General features: G+C 39.6%; 1 protein-coding gene across 13 annotated transcripts in view; it reads right to left on the bottom strand.

Moving 5' to 3' along the window:
* CLEC16A (C-type lectin domain containing 16A) overlaps positions 1 to 23234 on the bottom strand; it is a 191122-nt gene that overhangs the window by 94364 nt on the left and 73524 nt on the right. For all 13 annotated transcript variants that reach the window (XM_054042083.1, XM_054042084.1, XM_054042087.1 and 10 more), the window contains 5 exons: positions 22144 to 22253; positions 16159 to 16203; positions 13761 to 13811; positions 11313 to 11441; positions 3123 to 3243 (listed from right to left, as the gene is read on the bottom strand). In XM_054042083.1, the coding sequence (XP_053898058.1) occupies positions 3123 to 3243; positions 11313 to 11441; positions 13761 to 13811; positions 16159 to 16203; positions 22144 to 22253 (456 nt within the window). The remainder of the gene's footprint in view (positions 1 to 3122; positions 3244 to 11312; positions 11442 to 13760; positions 13812 to 16158; positions 16204 to 22143; positions 22254 to 23234) is intronic.

The following is a 23234-nucleotide window of genomic DNA, read 5'->3' as shown; positions in this document are numbered from 1 at the left end:
AGCAGGAGACAGGTACCAATCAAATAATCAATATGCAGGAAACAACTACATCATCCCACTTTAAAAATGAAAAAGAATGTTGCAATTTGATTTACTTTAACACACAAAGAAAATTGACAGCTACATCGTAACTGCATTTCGAGTTAGTTATAAACTATGTATTTGATTCCTGCAGTGGTAAACTTTCATTATTCCACTTCACAGACCCAACAGAAGAACAAAAGTGTAATTCAGGAACACACAGGAAATTATGTTAGTTCTAGGTTATCAATTCCTTGGAGAATAACCAGCTGTATTCAGTTAGGATTCTGTTTTCCTGTCAAACTAACAACTGTTAATTGTGTGCTCCCTATATTTTGAATCAAAAACTACATTTTTTTAAAAAGAAAAATAAAATGATGGGCATGTTGCAAAAATGAAAATCCATCCTCCATCCTCTTAGATAGTTTCTACATGGATTCCAAAATTTTTGCAATACTTTGTTAAAACATAATTAACTCTGTTCTCAAAACCTATACAAAATCTGTAGTGATATGTTTAGTGTCGTATTTGAATAGCTGCAGTGAAAAAGAAAGGCAAAATGTATGCACTCTTAATTGGCTTTAAATGTGTACATCTGGCCTTTTAAAAAATAGAGATGGATAAAAATGGCCTCTGAAACCACTTATGCCAGCTGGATAAGCAAATGCAGTGCAAGTTTCCATTCACTCATATAGTTGGCAAAACTAGCTCCAAATTTCATCAGCATCCAACAGGAAGTATGGTAGGTTGTGCCACCTGTTATAAGTATAAAATTTACTACTTTGGTGAAGTGTTTTCTGTTCTGTCAGAATACCCCATGAAGATTACATTAAAGTAAAAATTAGTCCTTTCAAAGTAAACTAATTTAATTTACCAAGTCAAAACTATCATATACACCTCAAGTTAAAAAAGACCCACTTCTTACTATGTGTCATTCCCTATATGATCTCTCCCACAATTAGCATTTTTTCATCTTTAAGCTTTTATTAAAATACCATACCTCCATGTTGCTACCAGTGAAACTAAACATGCAAACTAGTACATTTTTGCTGTGTTTAGTAAGTAATCCAGTTTAGTTAACTACTGGGACAGCATCTATCCCCTTTTCAATAAATCGGGTCTGTCATGTTGTTTTATCATCAACATTGCTTGAAAGTTCTCCAGGAGCTATTTGCTCAATTTTAGTTCAAATGAGATTGATAACCAAATGAACATATCAAGCATATCACTTTGTTTTACAAATTCCTGTATCACAAACCCAATGGAGTGTGTCCAAGGACCGTGTACCTGGTTTACATAAGCTGTTGATAATATTAAAGTGGAATGTTCAATGTCATTTGTATATTTTTATTCTGAATGTTCTTTCAACTCATGGCTATTGCATAGCAGTGCTGGTGTCAAACTCTGGGATTAAATGAAAAGTCTGGGCATGTTGTGGGTTCAAAGAGTTTCCTTCAGTCAGGTGATTAACACGTCTTTGTTTCTGTGCCTCACAATAAAATCAATTATGCTAAAAAAGTTCCCTTACAATCCATATGAGATAGTCACATTGAACATAAATGTAACAACCTGAAAGTGTTTAACTCAGGAAAAACAGATGCTGTGCTAAATAGGACCAATAAATCAATCCATCAAGTGTATCATTACAGTGTTATGAGTCTGAAGTGTCAGAAATGTGATTTCAGTTCTCTCGTCTTAGTTTACAGTATGCCATTTAGACAGAGGTAGACTTCACTTATTTGCTGAGACTTGAATCTACTTCAGTTATGACATGCTACACTGTATTAAATAATATTAGACTCAGATGCACTGCCTGTAAATTCTTAATAAGGTAGCTGCCTGCACACTGTCAGTTAAGTGCTCAACTGGCTATCTGTAATCAATTAAAATTGATAGTTAAATTCTTTTAACCTTTATTACAGTAAATGGAATGCAGGACATTTTTACTATATTTTTTGTATGCTAGGATGGAAAAAACAAAATTATATTTCCCAACATACACTGCTATTTTATTTAATGAAAAGACACCCCACACTATAAAAATGAGACTAACTCTATGGTAAATTTCCCTTTCTTATACTGCATCTTAGTCATGGAGTAAGTTTATTGCAGTTTGTGCTTCTGTGACTTAAGGCCAGAATCACTCTGGTGGCAGGTTGTTTGATTTATTTATACAGAAACCTTATTTACCAAGATGCACAGATATAAGTAAAAACAGTTGATTAAACCTAGTTGTACAGTGAGCTTTCCCATTTATCATTTTGAACAAGTTAATAATGGTACCTAAGGTTTAGTTCACAAGTTACTAGAACAATTAATAGAAATTACAAGAACAAATTAATTTTGAAGAGCACACAACTGGATTCTATTTCTCTCCCAGTTTTCTGCTTCTTCAATAAGAGTCCAAAAGTCTCATTCTAACGATATTGCCAGTAGAGAAAACCTTGACTCTCAACTTCCTACACAGGCATCGGTTAAGGTTGAGAGACTGTATCATGGGCATGCTGCACTGACCTGCAGTTGCGGATTTTAAACCCCCTCGGGATAGGTCGGTGTACTGTTCAATTGGAGAAAAAGTCAGTGTACTACTATCTTTAAATGTTAGAACAGAGACGTGATGAGGAAAGAGGGACACGGGTAGAGCGATACCAGAAAGATAATGCAGATGTAGTTGAATTTACTTTCTAGCCCTCTAAATTCTGTTTGTGCACATTTTGGAAGGGCGGAATTAAAAAAACCAAAGCACAAGAGAATAAGAACAAAATGCAGCCTCTCAGGACCAGCTAGTTAAGACAAACAGTATTTCTACTAGGAAAGCCTATTCAGGTATTAAAGTAGCTGGAATTCTAGTGAAGGACCTAAGGAAGGAAAAATAAATGAAGTACGACTATTAATTTAATATTTTAATTCCCTTTTTATCTATCACTGGTGGGACATGTTCCCAATCTAACAGACTTCTAACGGAAGCTAAAGTTAGTACCAAGACATCAGTCTTCATTATGCAACTACATGAAGAGAATACTTTTTTTTTTTTTTTTGTCAGTCCCTTAAAGGAAATGGGCAACTTTCTATTAATTGGGGGCAGGGAGGAAGCTACTTACTCAAGTCAAGAACATCATCCGTTTTTATTAGATCCTCCTCCCTTGTCAATGGCAACTGAGTTTCTGGCTCGTCTCGCAAATGCAGTGACAGTGAACGGAGCATGAAGAAAACTCTGATTGCCTAAAGAAATTAAAAACATGTTGTTAAATTATTCTGCATTAGACTAAAGATAAAGATACTTCTCTCTCTGCACAATGAAATAAGTGCTCAAAGAGTTGTATAAAAATACATCTATGTTTAAGACCACTGATTAAATTGTAGTGCAGTATGTCAACTGTTTAAATTGAGAAAGCACATTAGTGTACCAGTTTGTTAACAAAACTAAAACAGAGCAGAACCACACACAGTGGATTTTCCAGTCGGTAAAATCAGCAGAGAACACATAGTGAAGGTGTACCACTACAATCTAAGATCATAAGGCAGGTGATAGTTTAAAGTGTGTGGACCAATTTGAACTATCCTTTCTGTTTAGGGGGGAAGAGTTTTTATTTATTTTAAGACAGGACTAGTAGTATAGTTAGTATCACTGGGCTCTCGCTTGGGAAGCCCAAATTCTCTAGAGTACTTTTTGACCAGGAATATTGTAGTGATGATACCCTCGCAACTGCTGGGGAGACATGGATGAAAGGAGGGGAAGTCAACAGGCAACACACCCAAGTGTCATGTTAGATGAAAGCTTGACATCTTCAGAGGGAACTGAAGAGGAAGAAGGTTTCAGGTGCACAACAACTGATTTGATGGGTGGAGTGTCATTGTTCAATGTAAAATGAATGCTCTTGTACAGCTAACTAGCTTGAATATCACTGACCCCAGAGTCAGAAAAGCGCAGAGAGAGAGAGAAAGCGCGAGCGAGCACGCGAGCATCTACACATGTGCAAGAAACAATAACTTAGTGTGAATCACATTCAGATTGGTTGTGTACTTAATGTGTTTATTACAAAGACAAGGTAGGACCAACACAGCTACAACACTACTGAATACAACGATGTATTTATTATAAAGCAGTTACAATGGACTTACAATAAAATAAGAAAATAAGGTATTATGTTTCAGAAAGAGTTCACATTTTTTAGAGTTTAAAAAGTCTTAATGTTTAATAAAAGTTCTTATATATTTGAATGTTTGTTCAATGATTGTATAAACACACCAATTAATGTTTTATTAGAAAAAGGCCTGCACTCTTTTGGCCCACTCCAAAAACTGAAAGCTTAAAATATAAAACAAGCGCTCAATTTGGTAGTGGGAGTAAGTTTTTGTTAAACAGCTGTACACAGGTGGGATGCATTTCCAGGAACGTACACATGAAAAACCAACTATAAGCTCATATTTCATTCTCTTTTCTGCAGCCACCATTTAATGTTAAAAAACAGTGACAGACCAGAGCTGGAGTGAAAATTAAAGCCATCTGTAAAAAGTTAGCGCAGCTTAAAATTCTGTACAACCACCACCACCCTCCACCCCTCATTCCCCATTATGGCTTAGTTTATGGAATCTGTGCTCAAGGATGTTATAAATACGTGCTTACAAGGGGAACCTATTTTAACTCTTATTTATGGACAGCACACTTTTACCAGAATTAGCCTAATGGAAAGTCTGAAGAATGCATTCATAACACATGAAGTGAATGGTGAGGTGGTTTTTTTTTAGGTTTGCTAAGTGTAAAGAAAAGAGCCCGTTTCCTGACACTAACCAAATGAGGGGAAGAAACCAATACTGAACACAGGGGCCAAGAGTTACAACGTATGTCATGCTTGACTTTCTTTCACCACCAGAAACATCACTTTAGAGAAAATTCAGAAACCTTAGAGTAGACTGGTGATGTTTTAAAATACATCAGGGGCAAGTGATTCATATCTCCTTGTCGCCCACTGACCAAATGCCATGCAGCAGAGGTGAACAAACCAGCCCAAAATATGGCAATATGTGTCTGTGGATTGGTGACTATGAAGAAGCTCATAGGTAGTTACCAGTGACCTACACACAACTCAGCAAATGTGAGATTATGCATACTTGGAAGGCAGGAGATGGCTAGTCACAAAAAAGGAGGTAGTACAAACAGCTGCTCTAAGCTACATATTCCCATTACACTGTCTAGAAACATGTACAGCAAGATGTTAGTAAAGCAGCAACTTCTGTCCCACAGCTTTTACTCTCTTCAAAGTAGGAAATAGCGTACTTGTGTAGGGTCAATCTAAAGGAAGAGTCTCGTACAGGAACCGCAAGCTTATGAACAAATTCCCATTTTGACTTTGAGATGCGAAGGATTTTGTTGGTTTAGGTAAAATATTTATCTAGGTCTTTCTTGGACATTTCTGCTCTAGATTTTTCCTTCTGCCAGGGACAACAGCTCCCTCTTCCACACATTTGGTATTCGGAGCAACCATTATAGTGAAGGTGATGCTATGAAAAGGATATGGCATTCCAGCTCTCTCTGTTAGCTCCACTGCCTTTCCAGGTCCAAAGTTGTAATTAGGGCTCTGAGGAAGAGGGAAATTGAGCAGGGACACAGTCCGATTTAAAGAACTGATTACAGATGAGTCATCTTCTTTTCTTCATGACACCTCTGCAAACTCCCACTTCATGGGGTAGTTTCATAATCAGTACCACACTCTCTGGAAGGAGGGACAAGTCTGTATTGATGGCTGTAGTACACAGCAAACTAAGCATCTGACCAGGATGCTAGATCCGGTGACCTAGTTAACAGTATTTTGTGGAATGTGAATATAACCCCAGGTTGCAGCACTGCATATTTCTTCAGTTGGGACAGACCTACTATGTGGAGTGTGACCTAAACCCCACTTAGAGCAGAACCAATGTTTATTTGTAGCTTTCTATACCAGCCCTAACCCATTCTGATAAACATGGCAATATAATTGCTTGTCCCTTATTAGTACTATCCCAAAATGAAAAAAGTGTTTTGGCGATTTTCTAAATTCCTTGGTCTTATTTGAATAGAAAACAAATGCCCTTTTTGCATCAAGAGTAAGCAGTTTTGCCTCACTTGGATGTGAATGAAGTCTGGGAACAAATACTGGTAAGTTAATGGATTTATTGAGATGGAGTTCTGTTGCCACTTTGGAAAGTAGTTCAGGATGAGGATGGAGGACTATTTTCTCTTTGTGAAGGACAGCAGAGGGTTGGTTAGCCATATGGGCCTTTAACGCATTTACTCTTGCAATACATGTAATTGCTATAATTAAGGCTGTTTGGATTTAATGGTTAAAAAAGAAATGTTGCCCCATGTCACATAACCCCTCCTTTGACATAATGCTAATCTGAGATCCCCCGTTAGAGTTGGCTCTGACTTGGAAGGAAATGTTCATTAGTCCTTTCATTAAATCTCTTAACTCTGTCATGTGTGATTAGAGTCTAGCGTGTGGCTGTTTACAGGAAATAGCATTCTACTCATTCCTATCTGGGGGATTACTCAACTGCAGCGGAGTATGGGGCATACGGGACAACTAGATGTCCTTGGAGCCTAAAAGGATGCCTGCCTGCCTGTCCCCTCCTGCCCCCCGGCTCACAATTCCCATTTGAGTCCTTCAGGAGAGACTCTATACCTCTTGGGGCTTTACTCAGTAAGTCAGTAGCCATTTTGAACATGGAAAGCAATTTCTCACTTATCCACGTAATCCCACAAGGGTGCAGCTGGCTGAACTATATTACTGTGGTAACATATTATGAGCTAAATGAATAAGCAATGATAGAAACAGTATATTCATAATATTCTTGGAAATATCTGCTGTTTCACTTTTTCCTCACAGATATAAGCAGGCACCAGCAATTACACATACATGCAAAGATATCTAAAGCATAAGTACTTATGAAATAGAAAAGTGCTGATCTCCATAATAACAACGAGGAGTCCGGTGGCATCTTAAAGAATAACAGATTTATTTGGGAATAAGCTTTCGTGAGTAAAAACACTACTTTTTCAGATGCATGGAGTGAAAATTACAGATACAGGCGTACGGGCACATGAATAGAAGGGAGTTACCTTACAAATGGAGGACCAGCGTTGACAAGGCCAATTCAGTCAGGGTGGATGTGGTCCACTTCCAATAATTGATGAGGAGGTGTCAATACTAAGAGGGAAAATTGCTTTTGTAGTGAGCGAGCCACTTCCAGTCTCTCTTCAGCCCAAATTAATGGTGTTAAGTTTGCAAATTAATTTTAGTTCTGCAGTTTTTCTTCGAAGTCTGTTTTTGAAATTTTTTTGTTGGAAGATGGCTACTTTTAAATCTGTTATTGAATGTCCAGGGAAACTGAAGTGTTCTCCTATTGGCTTTTGTATGTTACCATTCCTGATGTCTGATTTGTGTCCATTTATTCTTTTACATAGAGACTGTCTGGTTTTCCAATGTACATGGCAAAGGGACATTGCTGGCACATGATGGCATATATAACATTAGTAGATGTGCAGGTGAACGAGCCCCTGATGATGTGGCTGATGTGGTTGGGTCCTCTGATGAGGTCGCTAAAGTAGATATGGGGACAGAGTAGGCAATGGGGTTTGTTACAGGAATTGGTTCCTGGGTTAGTGTTTCTGTGGTGTGGTGTGTAATTGCTGGTGAGTATTTGCTTCAGGTTGGGGGGCTGTGTGTAAGCGAGGACTGGCCTGCCTCCCAAGGTCTGTGAGAATGAGGGGTAGTTTTCCAGGATAGGTTGTAGATCGTTGTTGATGTACTGGAAAAGGTTTTAGCTGGAGGCTATACATGATAGTGAGTTGTGTTCTGTTATTTTCCTTGTTGGGCCTGTCCTGTAGTAGGTACCCGTCTCGCTCTGTCAATCTGTTTCCTCACTTCCCCAGGTGGGCATTGTAGTTTTAAGTATGCTTGATAAAGATCTTGTAGGTGTTCGGCTCGGTCTGAGGGATTGGAGCAAATGCGGTTGTATTTTAGGGTTTGGCTGTAGACAATGGATCGTGTGATGTGTCCTGGATGGAAGCTGGAGGCACGTAGGTAAGTATAGCGGTCAGTAAGTTTCCGGTATAGTGTGGTGTTTATGTGACCATCGTTTATTTGCACTGTAGTGTCCAGGAAGTGGATCTCTCGTGTGGACTGGTCCAGGCTGAGGTTGATGGTGGGGTGTTGAAATCCAGGTGGAAATCTTCAAGGGCCAACTTCCCGTGGATCCATATGATGAAGATGTCATCAATGTAGCACAAGCAGATGAGGGGCACTAGGAGTCGAGAGCTGAAGAAGTGTTGTTCTAAGTCAGCCATAAAAATGTTGGCAGACTGTGGGGCCATGTGGGTACCTACAGCAGTGCTGCTGATTTGAAAGTATAAGTTGTCCCCAAATCTGAAATGGTTGTGGCTTAGGACAAAGTCACAAAACTCAGCCACCAGGTGTGCCGTGGCCTCATCAGGGATACTGTCCTGACAGCTTGTAGTCCCTCACGTGGAATATTGGTGTTAAGAGCTTCTACATCCATGGTGGCCAGGATGAACATAATGAACATCTTAAAGTGGCAAGGCCAGCATGCACTCTAAATACCCAGGGAATGAAATTTCAAATTATGATTCTTAAAGGGAAAGAACCATTTAAGAACTAAGAGCTTCCATACTGGTTCAGACCATGACCCATCTTGCTCAGTATCCTGTCTTTGACAGTGGCCTGTATCAAAATTTCAAGGGAAGTGTACAGAACAGAGCAATTATGGAATGATCCATCCCCCGTTGTCCAGTCCCAGCTTCTGGTAGCAAGAAGTTTAGGAATACCCAGAACGTGGGGTTGCGTCTCTGTCTGTCTTGGCTAATAGAGGATAGATCCATCAATGGCTATGTACTTATCAAGCTCTTTTTTTAACCCCAGTTATACTTTTGGCTATCACAACATCCCATTGCAATGAGTTCCATAGGTTAGTTGCATGAAAAGATACTTCTTGGCGGTATTAAATCTGCTGCCTATTAATTTCTTCAGTGCCCCTGGTTCTAGTATTGTGCAAAAGAGTAAACACAACACTTCTGTATTATTTTTTTCCACACCATTCAGGATTTTAAGACCTCTGTCATCGTATCCCCTCTTAGTTGTCTTTTCTAAGCTGAACAACCCTGATCTTTTTGGTCTCTCCTCATATGGAAGCCATTCAGTACTCTTGATCATCTTTGTTGTCCTTCTCTGAAACTTTTCCAGTTCCACTATATCCTTTTTGAGATTGGGACAACCATAATTAGAAAGAGTATTCAAGGGGTGGGAGCACCACAGATTTATATAGTGACATCATGATATTTCTCTATCCCTTTCCTAATAGTTCCTAACATACTGTTATAGCCTTTTTGACCGCTGTTGTACATTGAGTGGAAGTTTTCAAAGATCTATCCACGATGATTACAAGATCTTTCTTGACTGATTCAGAAAGACTAGGCTCAGAAAACAAGGCAGTATCTACATCTTATTTCTTCCTATATAACATACTCAAGATCTGGTCTTTCCTTGTCCTTAGCACCAAAATTCACTCAGGCTCTTATCTCACATCCTGACTACCTCAAACTTATCTCCTCAATCCCATTTAAAATGTTGCTAAGACAACCTTCATGGCCAGGATTTCCTGTTGAGTCAATTAATTGACCTTTTCCTTTGCAACCAATACAAGATGCTTCACAATTTAATCCCTCCTCACTGCTCTAATATAATACTACATTGTAGTTGCTTTTTTGTCATCACTGTTGTCAAAAATGCCAGCCTCCATTGTCTGCTTCTCCAACAGGCACCCTCTATGTCAACCCCTGTGGGGGAAATGACCATTCACATGAAAATCTGGGAACCCAATACACTACCCTTATTCAAAGCCCTGCTTAAGACTTACTTCTACTACAATGCCTGCAGAACACTGCCAGGTGATGATGTTAACAAATGCAACTTAAAATTACTGCTACCAATATAATTATCCTTCTTTATTAATAGGAAAAACCTTATACCTACAAATGGTGTGTACTGTTATGAAAAAATATGTTTTTATTACTCTCTCCCCACTCCCACCTGACCCTGTTCTGTTTTACCCAATGGTTACTTCTTGCCAAACTAAGATTAATGTCTTTGGGTCTGAAAAAGTATTTTGCTACATCTATACGTCTAGCACAATGGAGCCAGGTTGGGGCTTCTGGTTGGTGCTTCACGCTGCTACTGAAGGGTGAAATAGACAGTGAAGCAAACTTTTGATTTTGGTATAGGATAAAAACTATAAGTATGGTTAACAGCATGAGATCAGTAAAGGAAAATTTACACTGAATAGCAGAAAAAGCATCCTAACATGAGTCATTAGAACATAAGAATGGCCATACTGGGTCAGTCCAAAGTTCCATCTAGCTCTGTATCCTCTCTTCCGACAGTGCCCAATGCCAAGTGCCCCAGAGGGAATGAACAGAACAGGTAATCATCAAGTGAGTCATACCCTGTCGTCCATTCCCAGCTTCTTGCAAAATGAAGCTAGGGACACTATCCCTGCCCATCCTTGCTAATAGCCACTGATGGACCTATCCTCCATGAACTTATCTAGTTTTTGTTTGAACCCTGTTATAGTCTTGGTCTTCACAACAATCCTCTGGCAAAGCATTCCACAGGTTGACTGTGTGTTGTGTGAAAAAATACTTCCTTTTGTTTGTTTTAAACCTGCTGCCTATTAATTTCACTTGGTGACCCCTAGTTCTTGTGTTACGAGAAGGAGTAAATAATTCCATATTTACTTTCTCCACACCAGTCATGATTTTGTAGACCTCTATCATATCCCCCCTTAGTCATCTCTCTTCCAAGATGAGAATTCCCAGTCTCATTAATCGCTCCTCATATGGAAGCCGTTTCAGACCTCTAATCATTTTTATTGTCCTTTTCTGAACCTTTTCCAAGTAAAATAGAGAAAACTCCATTGCCCAAATACAAATTAAAGTTACCATATACAAGAAATACTGTAGAGAAAACATTTCTGTAATGGATGGGGTATGAACTAGGTGACCTAACTGGGTCTTTTCCCATCTTTAGTTTTGATTCTAGGATGTAATTTCCAGTATATTGGCCAAAAATACTTTAAGAGTTCATTACTATATGGAGAATAGTCATAAGTTTAGCTGTTTAATTGATGCTCTGTGTTGACATAACATTTTTTCCATGGAAGGTGCAGACAGTTGCCTATTTAGGGAAAGTCTTAAGTGTCATTTCACCAAAGGATTTAAGAAAAGTAGGCTCACTCACTCTTCGTGTTCTTTCCACATCTCCACATGGCAGTCTTTTCACAAAATCAATACCAGTTAGTGGTGTCCCGGTTGGTGGGAGAAGAATGGAGGCATCCATCATCAAGTACTCCACATTCATGGGCTTACTCTGTGAAAATAACTCCACATTCAGCATACATTACAGCAATAAAAGAGTTTGTAAATTCACTTTCAAATGCAACTTACCATTTCTAACAAACCCCAAAAGCAGCACACATGATATTTTCAGGGCTCTTGATATGGGGTGTGTGCACAGATATAGATATAAAATTTAAACCAAATATACTCTGTGTCAATATTTGCTCATCAAGCTAAAGCCTGCCTTTTTTCCCCAAACAAAAGTGGACCAGATAAGTAAAATCCCAAACTTCTTATGAATTTATTGATGTACTGCAGTGCACCCAGAAAAGGAAAGAGCATTACAGTGCATATAAAATAGATAATATGTATTTCTAACATTTTAAATCTGAAGTTTGCCTACAGAGTACATGTTTTTTCAGATGGTGTCCCAAAGGAAAGGGGAAAGTAGGCATGTAGGATGGTGGACAACTGAAGCCTACACTTGTTATGACGATGTGCCTCCAGATGCTGCAAAATAAGACAGAGCTGAAACAGATAAGGATCTAGGCACTGTAATCTCAAACTGGTGTCTGCCACAAACAAAGGTTCTGACTGCAGGTCCCCATGGCTTGCTAATAAAAAACAAAACAAAGACTTCTCAGCATCATACACCTTTTGAAGAAATTCCTAAGGTATCCAAAACGTTGCATAATTCAGTTAAAACTGTTCTGGTGAATAAGAAATGTGGTGGATATTAATCTGCAAGATTAAGATAGCAGAAAAAACATGAAAGTATAAATTAATGATAATGCTATTGTGAATGCATAATTACAAGAAATGAACAGCTCTGCGATAAGGTGAACCAGCTAGCTGAAAGATAAAATCACATTCAGGAACAAAGTTGATCAGGTTTCTTACTGATAAAGGTGAATGAGTTCAAAAACGAAGCTAACATTTCAAAGTATGGTTCTACCCTGGAAAAGTAAAAATGCAGATATGGCACCATCTGACTCAGATCTGCTGATGCTGGTGAAATACAACTTTTTACAACTTGGCCCTGCAGAGACAGCAGTGAGTGAGCTGGTTTCTACTCCTCACCTGCTTCAAGAGAATTATTCACTATGAACAAATCATATTCCCTTGTGCAACCCTGTTAAAGGCAACAGCGATGCACGGATGTCACGGAGTACCTCATTTTGCCTAAAGAGCCTCTGTTACAATGATTGTGCTTGAAGGAGAGAATGAAGCTTGACTTCTCATCTGCTAGTGTAAATCAGAAACCACTTCAGTCAAGTTACTAGATTTACATCAGGCTAATGTTGGCATAAGGTGGGAGAAGAATCTGATCCGTAAATCTCAGAATGAGTTTGCAGAACTGCTAGAGAACAACTTTGAACTCATAGCAATGGACTCAGTGCCAAGTAGAGAGGCAATACACATGGAACCATCCAGCACTAGTTGTTCAGGCACTTTTCAAAATAGAACCCCACCAACATTCAATGAAAGCTACACAATACTCAAAGATTGGAGGAAACATTTCAGAATATTTCCAACCTCCCCACTTTGAGCAGACTCACAAAGTTCCTCCCAATATTAAAAGATTTTTTTGTAATATACAAACTGTAGGTTGTACACTATAATATGAGACTTAATTGTTGTGCCTCCTGCTATTATCTAACAGGAAAAAATATTTCTGACACTAGCAGTCTGGCAACCCAAGGTCAGAGATACCCAAACACTGTTTTAAGACAGGATGTTTATAGGTTAAATATTAAATCTCTGCAAAATCAGGGACTGTTCTCTGGCCAGCATTATGATTATAGCAATGTCAACTGCTGCTAGTATCATTGCTCAGAAAAACCAGTTTTAATTAAAATTGTCTAAACTTGAGTTGACAAGGTATAAATCATAAAGAGATTATTACACAGGGTGTTACGCTGCTGGAAATGCCATCTTTCAAATATGATGTAAAATCCAGGCCCTCCTGTTAGTTGTCAGGAAGATTCCATTCCCCATTTCATAAGAGAAGCGGTGTTTATCCATGAGATCTAGCTTGGAAACCAGGGTTATTACAGTCTTCACAATTCAGAGGAAAAAAGGTTTTTTTTTTACTTTTTTACTTGATTAGTGTTTTGGCATGCTGTTAAACAGATACCACACTTCTCAGGGGATTAAGTGATCTCTATGCTTTTTATAGAATTTTTTGTGTGGAATTTTTAGAAAAAAGGCTCTATATAAATGTAGACATGCTCCTCTGAGCAAAAACACATGTAGTTTTATTATTCAAGTCCTATAAATAAAATCCTTGGTATTTTATGAAGTTTTACATCAGCATTTCTATTTTAACCTCTATTTTCTAATCACTTACTGTCATACTCCTGTATTCGTCTTCAAACATATCCAGAAAAATCTCTTCTCCCTTTAAAAAAACCAAGGTATTATTTCTCCACGTATAAACATGTACATTATGGATCCTGGGTCGTGGTTGAGAAGCCATCTGTTTTTCATTACACACATTTCTCATAAGTCACCCGTAAATTAAAGTAAAAAGAAATCCTGCATCATCGTTCAGCACTCAACATTCTTTTAAGAACTTACCAAAATAGGAAAACATCATGTCTGTTCATTGTTTTGGGATATTTGACATTAGTTTATTGTTAGTAGGAGTTAAAGTGTCAGATTGAATATTTCAGTTCTCTAATGATTTGTTTACAATGCACCAGAAGAAGTGAAATGCTGTAAACATCTCACTTAAATAGGGGGAAAAAGAAAATACTTAAGATATTGAGAATAAATTATGAGCCATTCTAAAGATCACTGCTGAGCAAGAAGTGTCATTAATAACCATGTGTCTCCCTAATGCTGACAGCATCCCTGATGTACTACAATGAGGTTTAAGTTTCAGGTTCCGTTCCATTCATAAGTAGCAGAACCTTGTAATAAACTACAATCATATACCTCTGATACCTTGCTTGCACTTTACTCACTAATCCATGTCCAAGACAAAAAATTGTTACTAACCTGTGCTGTAACTGTTTTGCTTCAAGATGTGTTGCACATGTCCATTCCACTTCACGTGTGTGCACAGCCAGTGCACCAGAGCTGAAGATTTTTTCTTAGCAGTACTCATCAGGATGGCACATGCACCTTTTGCATGCTTGTGTTACCAGCTAATGATATAAAAGTTGGAGCTGCCCCCAACACACCCTCAGTTCCTTCTTACCAGATAAATTCCAATGTAGAGTGGAAAAGGTATGGGTTGTGGAATGGACAAGAAGAATGGAGAAGAACCAGTACCAGTAGGCCTACCGCCTGCACGATTGAAGAATCTGGCACCGAGACTCTAGTACCGAGAGGCAGAGTAAAACTCTAGCTGCTGCACAAGTCTCAGGTGTTGTCGGCACTGAGACACTTCCTTGGCCCAGCAGTTGCTACACCACAAGTGTCAGCACCACAGTAAGAACTGGCCTCGACGACCCAGAAGCCAGTACCAGAGTCAATGATTCTTATAGAGATATAGCAGAGGTCGGTACCAGGGTGCGTTGTCTACCTGCCATATCTGCTACTCTGAGGATAGATGGCAACAGGGATCTCAATCTCATGCCAGATTCAGATCTACCCATATTAGAGGAATGGTGTTCACTAGATCTCATGCGTTTTTTCCTCAGCACCAGAGAAGAGGATTGGTGCCTTACCATTGATGATGATCTTTCGGGGGTAAATGAGAATGTCCGGAGGGGCACATACAGCAGACATGGATGTACTTGGCATCTACACCAAGTAGGAAGGTTCCAAAGATGGACGCAAGACAGCCACCATAAAAGCATGGCACAGTCTCACCTCCCTGTCCTTTTTTGTACGCAGCTTGAAGTCTTTACAGATCTGGCAGTGGGTCTTGAATGTGGCCCTCACCCAGACACTTTAGGCACCGGGAACAAGGGTCACTCACTGGCAGAAACATCTTGCAACCAGCATAGGGCTTAAAACCCGAGGACCAAAGGCATGGCTTGGTACTGAATAGTAACACCTGACCACTAAGAGGGACTCAATGCCAGAAAACCAAGAAAAAGAAAAAAAACCTAGACAGATACACATACACATGCACTATAATTACACACAAAGATACAGAAAAAAACACTGACATTTGGGAAAGACTTGAGTAAACAAGTCAACATGCTCCGACAACGAAAGGAACTGAAGGGGTTAGGGGTAGCTCTGTCCTTTATATCATCAGTCAGTAGCATGAGCATAATAAAGATGCATGTGTCACCCCCGTAGTCACCACTAAGGAAAAACCATCTCCAGCTCTGGTGGACTGCATGCGCACATGTCTGAAGTTGAGCGGACATGTGCAGTCATGAAGAATAAGCAATTTGCAACGTCCATTTTTTTTCCAGTAAAGAAAACCAACCAGTATAATGATTCTGTTTCAAAGGCAGAATTCTTCCCTTACTCAAAAAGGAAAGCTGCCCTGAAAGCAACAGAGACACAAGGTGGGTGAGCATTCTGACTTCAGAAGTTGGTCCAATAAAAGATATTGCCTCACTCACGTTGTCTCTTCAATATCCTGGGATAGAAATGGCTACAAAGACACTGCATACAATATTGGCAATATAATTTATGGTATTAAACTCCATCATTTTCTTTAAATATTGTGTACACTTTTTTCTAATATATGCACACAGTGTAGTCTACCCCAGTTGGAAGAGGAAATATTTAAAATAAGAAAGGATTAATTAATTTTATCCACCTCTTTAAAAAAGTACCTTATAGAAGTGCCGCAGAAGATGAACACTCTCTTCTCTTGCACCCTAGAGAGAAGAAATAGATCAGATCATCACTGATCAATACCCAAAATTAAGGTTACTTACTTGCAACTAGAGTTCTTTGAGATGGACTCTGCATATTTGCACTCACAGGACATGCACGCGGGTGCACTGAGACAGTGGCCACTGGAGCACTCGTGTCCCCTCCTGCCCCTCCCGAATGTTCTTGGGGTCAGGCTATAAAAGAAGTTGTGGCACTCCAGCCACCTCAGTCCCTTCCCTCAAGTCTGCTTCCTCAAGTCTAGTTTATAAGAGTCAAGGAAGAGGGGAAGGTGGTCAAGGAGTGCAAATACGCAGAGTCCATCTTGACCTACAGTTACAAATAACATACTGTTATTTCTTCTTCGAGTGGCCTTTGTATATTCCCATGCATGGGAGAGATTGGCAAGCAGTAGATGCAAAGGAAGGCAGGATGAGAAGTCCTAATTAATAATGACAGGTTTCAGAGTAGCAGCCGTGTTAGTCTGTATCCGCAAAAAGAACAGGAGTACTTGTGGCACCTTAGAGACTAACTAATTTATTTGAGCATAAGCTTTTGTGGGCTACAGCCCACTTCTTCGGATGCATATATGTTCCATTCTATGCATCCGAAGAAGTGGGCTGTAGCCCACGAAAGCTTATGCTCAAATAAATTTGTTAGTCTCTAAGGTGCCACAAGTACTCCTGTTCTTTTTCCTAATTAATAAGTGATTGAAGGACTGCTCTGCCAAACTGAGCTTCAAACCTGGTCTTGAGGTTCTGACAGCAATGTTTGGTAAGAATGTGAACTAGAGCTCCAAGTTGCAGATTTACAGATTTCTAATTGGTATGTGTCTGAGACACGATACTGAAGCTCCGTTGGCCCTAGCAGAGTGAGAACTTATACGTTCCATTCCTATTCCTGAAGTGAACGTAAAAGCCTCTCCTGTACAGACTTTGACCCAGATGAGTGATGTTTAGGAAGACATAACTTGCCCCTTTTTATTCTAAGCAAAGGAGATATAGCTTTGGTGAATGTCTGTACTATTTACATGGTAATAAAGAGTTAGCTAAAGCTCTTAACATGAAGAGTATGCAGTTTGACTTCACCCTTCTGCACATGAAACTCAGAAAGAAACAGAAGTGAACTGATCAATGTGAAATTCTAACTACTTTAGGGAGAAATTAGGGAGTGAAGATGTACAACTATTTTGTCCTCAAAAAAAAAAAAAACTGTAAATGGCGGTTCTACCATAAGTGCCTATAACTTGCTCAATCACCTTGCACGCAGAACTTCCTCCAGGAGTGCTATTTTTAGAAACGAAATAAAAACAAATTCTCCCATCAGCTCAAATGGGCGTTTCCTTAAAAGTGTGAGAACCAGATTTATATCCCACCAGGATGACATAGTTTAATAGAAGAATAAATATTACGTCTCTTTAAAACATTTCTTAACTATTTCAAGAGAAAACACATTTTTATCATCAAAAGAATAAAAGGCTGATATGGCAGATAAATGAATTTTAATTAAAGAAAGGAACAAGTCTGAGATTTTCAGCTGGAGCAAGTATTTCAGTATACACTGAACTGGGCAGTCAAAAGGGATGTATTATTACCTGCTGACACTGAAGTTTTTCTGTTTTAAATTGTACCATTTGAGTAGATTCTTTTCTGGAGCTCACTAAGACATTCTGAACATCAGTAGAACAAAGTAGCTCAAAGTCCATTAGAAACCTATTGCCCATGTGGTGACATGCAGAGTGCTTTGATCTAGATGATAGACTCCATTATCTTGTTGGATCAGTAAATATGGAGTAACAGGCAGCATTTTGTAGGTCCCTGCTAAGCGGTACAGTAGGTCTGGTGACCATTGTTCTCTAGGCCAAGCAGGCGTGAATAAGATTATCTTGACCTTGTCCTGATTTACTTTTCTTATAACCCCCTGCATAAGAGGATAGGAAGAAAGGCACGCAGGAGACCTTGCCTTCATTATATGCAGAATCAAAACTCAAATGCCCGTCTCTCTCTGTTCTTGAACAAAACCTTTGACATTTCACACTATTTACAATGAAGTCTATGTTTGGGTGTCCCCACGATGCAAAGATTTCCTCCGTCATTGGTGTTTTCAGTGACCACTTGTGAGCATCTATTGTGATTCTTCTTAGTTGGTCTGTGACAGGTGCATAAGAATACATCATTCCCATAAAACTGTAACCTCTCTGCAAAGTTGAGTAGAATAGGAACCTCTCTGTTTGTAATATTGTTCATAACCACCTAGACCAACTGTGCTGGAGACGACGTAAGAAAGTTTTTAATGCCTAACAAATTTCTCTGAGCTCTAGAAGGTTTATATGTAACTTAGTCTCTGGGGGATTTTAGCGTTCCCTACGCTGTGAACCAGAAGCAGTGAGGCCCCCCTCTGTTTACACATCAGAGGTAACTGTTGTAAATGGAGCAAGAGGGTATGCTATATCCCAGAAGACATTGCAAGTTGAGTGCCCCACCTCAAAAATCGCAGCACTGTCTTTGGAATGGTTAATTTTCAATACATGCTGTCTGTAGTCTGTATCTGGTTGACAGCCAGTGCTATAAGGTTCTCATTTTGAGATTAGCGTATGGGGGACTTATTTTGATGCTAAAAATCCCATCGACTTGAGGTAGAACACTACTTAATGTCCATTCAAAAGATAAAGAGCTTTTATAGGAGATTTGTAAGAGTAACTTTTCAATTTATCAAGAACCGAGGTCTTTCAAAGGGAGTATATGCAGAAGAGAGCATTGTAAAGGTGTTCCTTTGATAACAACCTATTGTTCAAATTGTTCACATAAATTCCCTCTTATGTGAGTTGCCACCACAGATGCATATTTTGTAAATACTCTGTGGCAGCAGAAAGTCCAAAAAATGATCTTGCCCCACTAAATGAAGGTACTTGCAATGAGTGATTCTTTTGCAGATATGGAACAGGTGTCCTTTAAACAGAGACCAGCAAACCACTCCTTAACAACGGGAGAGTATGGTAGAGGCTCAGGTCAGCATATGGAAATTAATTTTCCTGATGAAAGCTTCTTAAGGTCTAGTATAGAATGAAGACCATCTTTTTTGGGAATCAGAAAGTACCTTGAATAGAACCCTGTGTTTCCCAATTTCTGTGGTACCTCCTCTATTCCTTGGTACTACTCTCTTTCAGGGAGGGCAAGAACCAATTATCTCAACAGGTTTTTGCAATGAGGGTTCCTGAATAGGGAAATGGAAGGATGAATAGTTTTGAACTGTATTGATACCTCTTGTAATTTCTAAATTCCACTGCATTTTCCTGTAGAAATGCAGTGGAAAAAAATGATGCAGTCAGGCTCTAAATTGAGGGAAATACACTTGAATTAGTACTGGATTGTAGTTCCTGGGCAGTATGTCAAACTTTGGGCCAATGGCCTGACATCGTAGCTCTCAAAGATGATTGTTTGCACTGATTCTTGAAGTTTCTTCACACTGAAAGGGCTACTAAAGAGGATATTGTTAGTAATAACATGGTCTCCTGTGGGGAAGTTGAAAAGAAGACGACTATGATGGGGTACCTGAAAACCAGGTTTCCTCTTGGGCTGTTGCTAAATGCCCAGCAACCTGGAAGTATGTCTGGTCTAACTTTTCCAGAAACCTCATTAGTTCTGGTACTAAACAGTCCTTCTCTAAGGGAAGATCCCCAAATTTAGACTTTGTTTCTGGAATTCTTGAAGATTTAAACCAAGTGAACCTTCTGATAGAAATTGCAAAAACTACAGCTCTAACTGCAGAGTTGGAAGAATCAAGAGATGTTCCCAAGTCATATTTTGCCACTTGCTGACCCACCATAATGATGGCATTTGCAAGTTCTCTGTTAGTCTGGGAGAATAGTAGGCACTGCTATTTTTACCCAAATGTGGTATTGGTACAGCATGAACACTGCTTGTTACTTCACTACTCAAACCTAAAGTGGAGGAAGAGAAGGCTTCCCCCAACCCTCATAAATCCATCTTCTTTCCATCCTTACAATGAAGCAGTATAGAAGGACTGATCCACCTTTAGACCTCTGAACAGCCACTTATATCACCAGAGAGTTTGATGGTGTGCGTGTGTAGGAATAGGAGAAGCCATTTTGGGGTAAATGATATAATTTGTCTGTTTATTTTCAGATATTGGTTGAACTGAAGCTGGGCTTGCCCACATGAGCATCACAATTTGTAGAATTCCATTTAATACTGCTGAGAGACTATACGATGTCAAAGACTTCATATGAACAGTTTTCTTGAAGTAGTTGGTATTTTCCACTAATTCGAGAAAGGCAAGAGCAACTTCAGATGAAGATGAAGCAAAAGTCACTCATGTTTTCATCAAGGGATAGTCAATCATCAAATACAGGATGTGTTTCCTGAAGTTTGTGTAAAACCGTCTCTCCATCTTCCAATGTATCTTCCACTACAGTAGGGAATTGTTCCTCCTCCTTCAGTTTTACAGACAAATCCAGTATCTTTAGATGTGAAGGTTCAAAAGGAGACCAGCACTGTCTGGTGCAATGATTGGAATGAAGGTATGAGTAATGTCAAGGTGCTGGCCAATAGTGCCGTCTCTGCCATGGCAGCATTCACCAGTCTAGCCAGTAATCAACAGTCTGATCAATTAAAAATAATAATAATAAAAAATAAATATCCTTCTCTGGGGCAGGCAAGACACTCTGACACTGATGCTGGGAAGCCTGAAGAGCAAGCAGCACAGGGCTTAACGCCCAGCTGCTTAATTTTTGGATCTGCCATCAAGGTTTCTTCCAGGACTAATGCTTGGAGCAGCCACCCTAACCCTAAAATCCTAATATAGTATAAAGTTTTGTTAGAATATGTACAGATTTTTATTAAAGATAGCTGGGCAATTTAAGAAGGATTCAGAGCAATGATCTAGAGCAATTCCTAATCCCTCACCATTAGTAATTGGAAGGAACTGAACTGGCCAGAGAGCCACGCCCTCTTTCCTAGCCTCCCTCCTATGTGTTCAGGAACAGTGAGGAAAGGGGCAGGAGGGAGTGCAAGAGCACTCCAACAGGCACTCCTAGTTAAGGTTCCACTGTCTCAGCTCTATCCAGTTGGCATATCCCATGAATGAAAATATGAAGAAGCCACTCAAAGGAGAATTATTTCCTGATAATTTCATTCAGAAAAAAAGCTGATTATATACTGGGTATGGTTTCTATCCACTCAGCCTCCCAATCTTCATCTTGATGAAAAGAATAGGAGTTTTGCATTTACAAAATGCCTTTCATCTGAGCAACTCAAAGTGAGTCACAAACAATTAACTCTCACTGCACCATTGCGAGATGGGGAGCATCCAAATTTTACACCAATGCAGGGCACGTCTGCACTGCCCCGCAGTTCAGACTCTGGGGGTGCGAATAGCAGTGCACACCAAAGCACTGCCCTGTAACTGCTCCATGCGGATGCTGCATGAGAACTAAAAGGTTCCTAGTTCCCATAACTTAATCCTCTTCAAACAGGACCACGATAATGTGAAGTAGCAATTGTTTAGTTTGCACCTGCAACATCCACACAGGGGAGTTACAGTGCAGCACTTTGGTGTGCACCGCTGGTGCAGACACTCCTGGAGTCAGAACTGTGGGGCAATGCAGAAGTGCCCTTATACACACTTTCCTGAGTTCACACAGCAAGGTGATGGCAAAGCTGAGAAGACAACCTAGGAGTCCCAACTCCCAGTTCCTTAATCTAACCACTAGACAGCCTCTTTCCTCAGTAGTTCTGTGCAATTAAACAAAGGTATTTGGTGTAGAGATGGATTATATGAAACTAAATAGAACAGAATGACCTGTGCAGCTTTGGTTCATGTCCAGCTGTCATTATAACCAACAAAACCATTACTTATGTGGGCCCTACCACTAAAACACTTTCCTTAAGGTGATGGCTAAGTAACACTAAGTAACACACACTTACCTCAAGGCAAGCAAGGTGAACATCTTTTATAATACTGCCACTTTTAGATAATACCAGCTGCTTTAGTAATAGACAGCCCAGTTCCAGTGTTGCCAGACGAACTTTTCCATCTAAAGTAAACGGTCAATTAGAATTATTGTACAGGGTATTTACTCAGGAAAAATCTCCTTTTTACTCAGAGGCTTTCCATGCGTTTTCCATTTCTTCCCCCCCGACTATCCCCACAATGGCCACACACAACAAAACCAGAATATACTACAACACTATGACTCAGGCACATAAGATTATGACCTTGCGAAATAGTTCTCTCTCAAGAGAAAGTTGAGGTTATTTCTGTCACTGATGGAGTCCACTACTTCTCTGGGAGCTGTCAAATCACCATTGCCAGGAGACTCAGCCCCAGACACGTAATAATACTAAAAGCAAATGTTTTGGCTTTGGGCTAATCCAGACTTCAGCGAACAGGATTTTTCAAACATTTGGGGAAAGGAAACCTTAAAAGCACTCTTCTCTCCCCATCCCCAACCCACTCCTTCAGGTTGAAAAACTGTGCTACACCAGTGAAGCTTTCAGGAACAGAAGCATAATCATCATCATTCACTGTCATGTACCAGGATCTCATTGTGTTGACAATATACAAACACAAAACTGTCTCTGCCCCCAATCTAAATATAAGATAACAGACAACAGGTGGATACAGATGACAGAAGATGCACACAACAGGTGGATTAATGGGAGAGAACAAACAGCCAACATTGGTCAGCATGACAAGCAGCAGTCTCAGCACACCAGCAGTCTAATTTACGTTTTTTCAAGGCATTAAGGAAAAGAGTTTTAAGGAGGGATTTGAAGGAGAACAATGAGGTAGCTTTGCAGATGTTTATGGGTAGTCCCTCCTATGCATGATGGGCAACTTGGAAGAACACACAGGGTATTTATTTGAAAAACAACAAATGTGCAGTTAAGGCTGGCATCGCTGAAAGAGCAGGAGTGGGAGTCAACATCTCAAAAGCATATGAGACAACAGGTAGCATGGGATAGGCAGTGAGTGGCCTTGAAAGTGAAGACAAGTAACTTGTTTTGATGTGGTG

This window comes from Malaclemys terrapin, chromosome 10, assembly GCF_027887155.1.
Source record: "Malaclemys terrapin pileata isolate rMalTer1 chromosome 10, rMalTer1.hap1, whole genome shotgun sequence".
Taxonomy (NCBI): Eukaryota; Metazoa; Chordata; order Testudines; family Emydidae; genus Malaclemys; species Malaclemys terrapin.
Note: the sequence above shows the minus strand (reverse complement) of the source record. Positions and strands in the feature narration are given on the sequence as shown.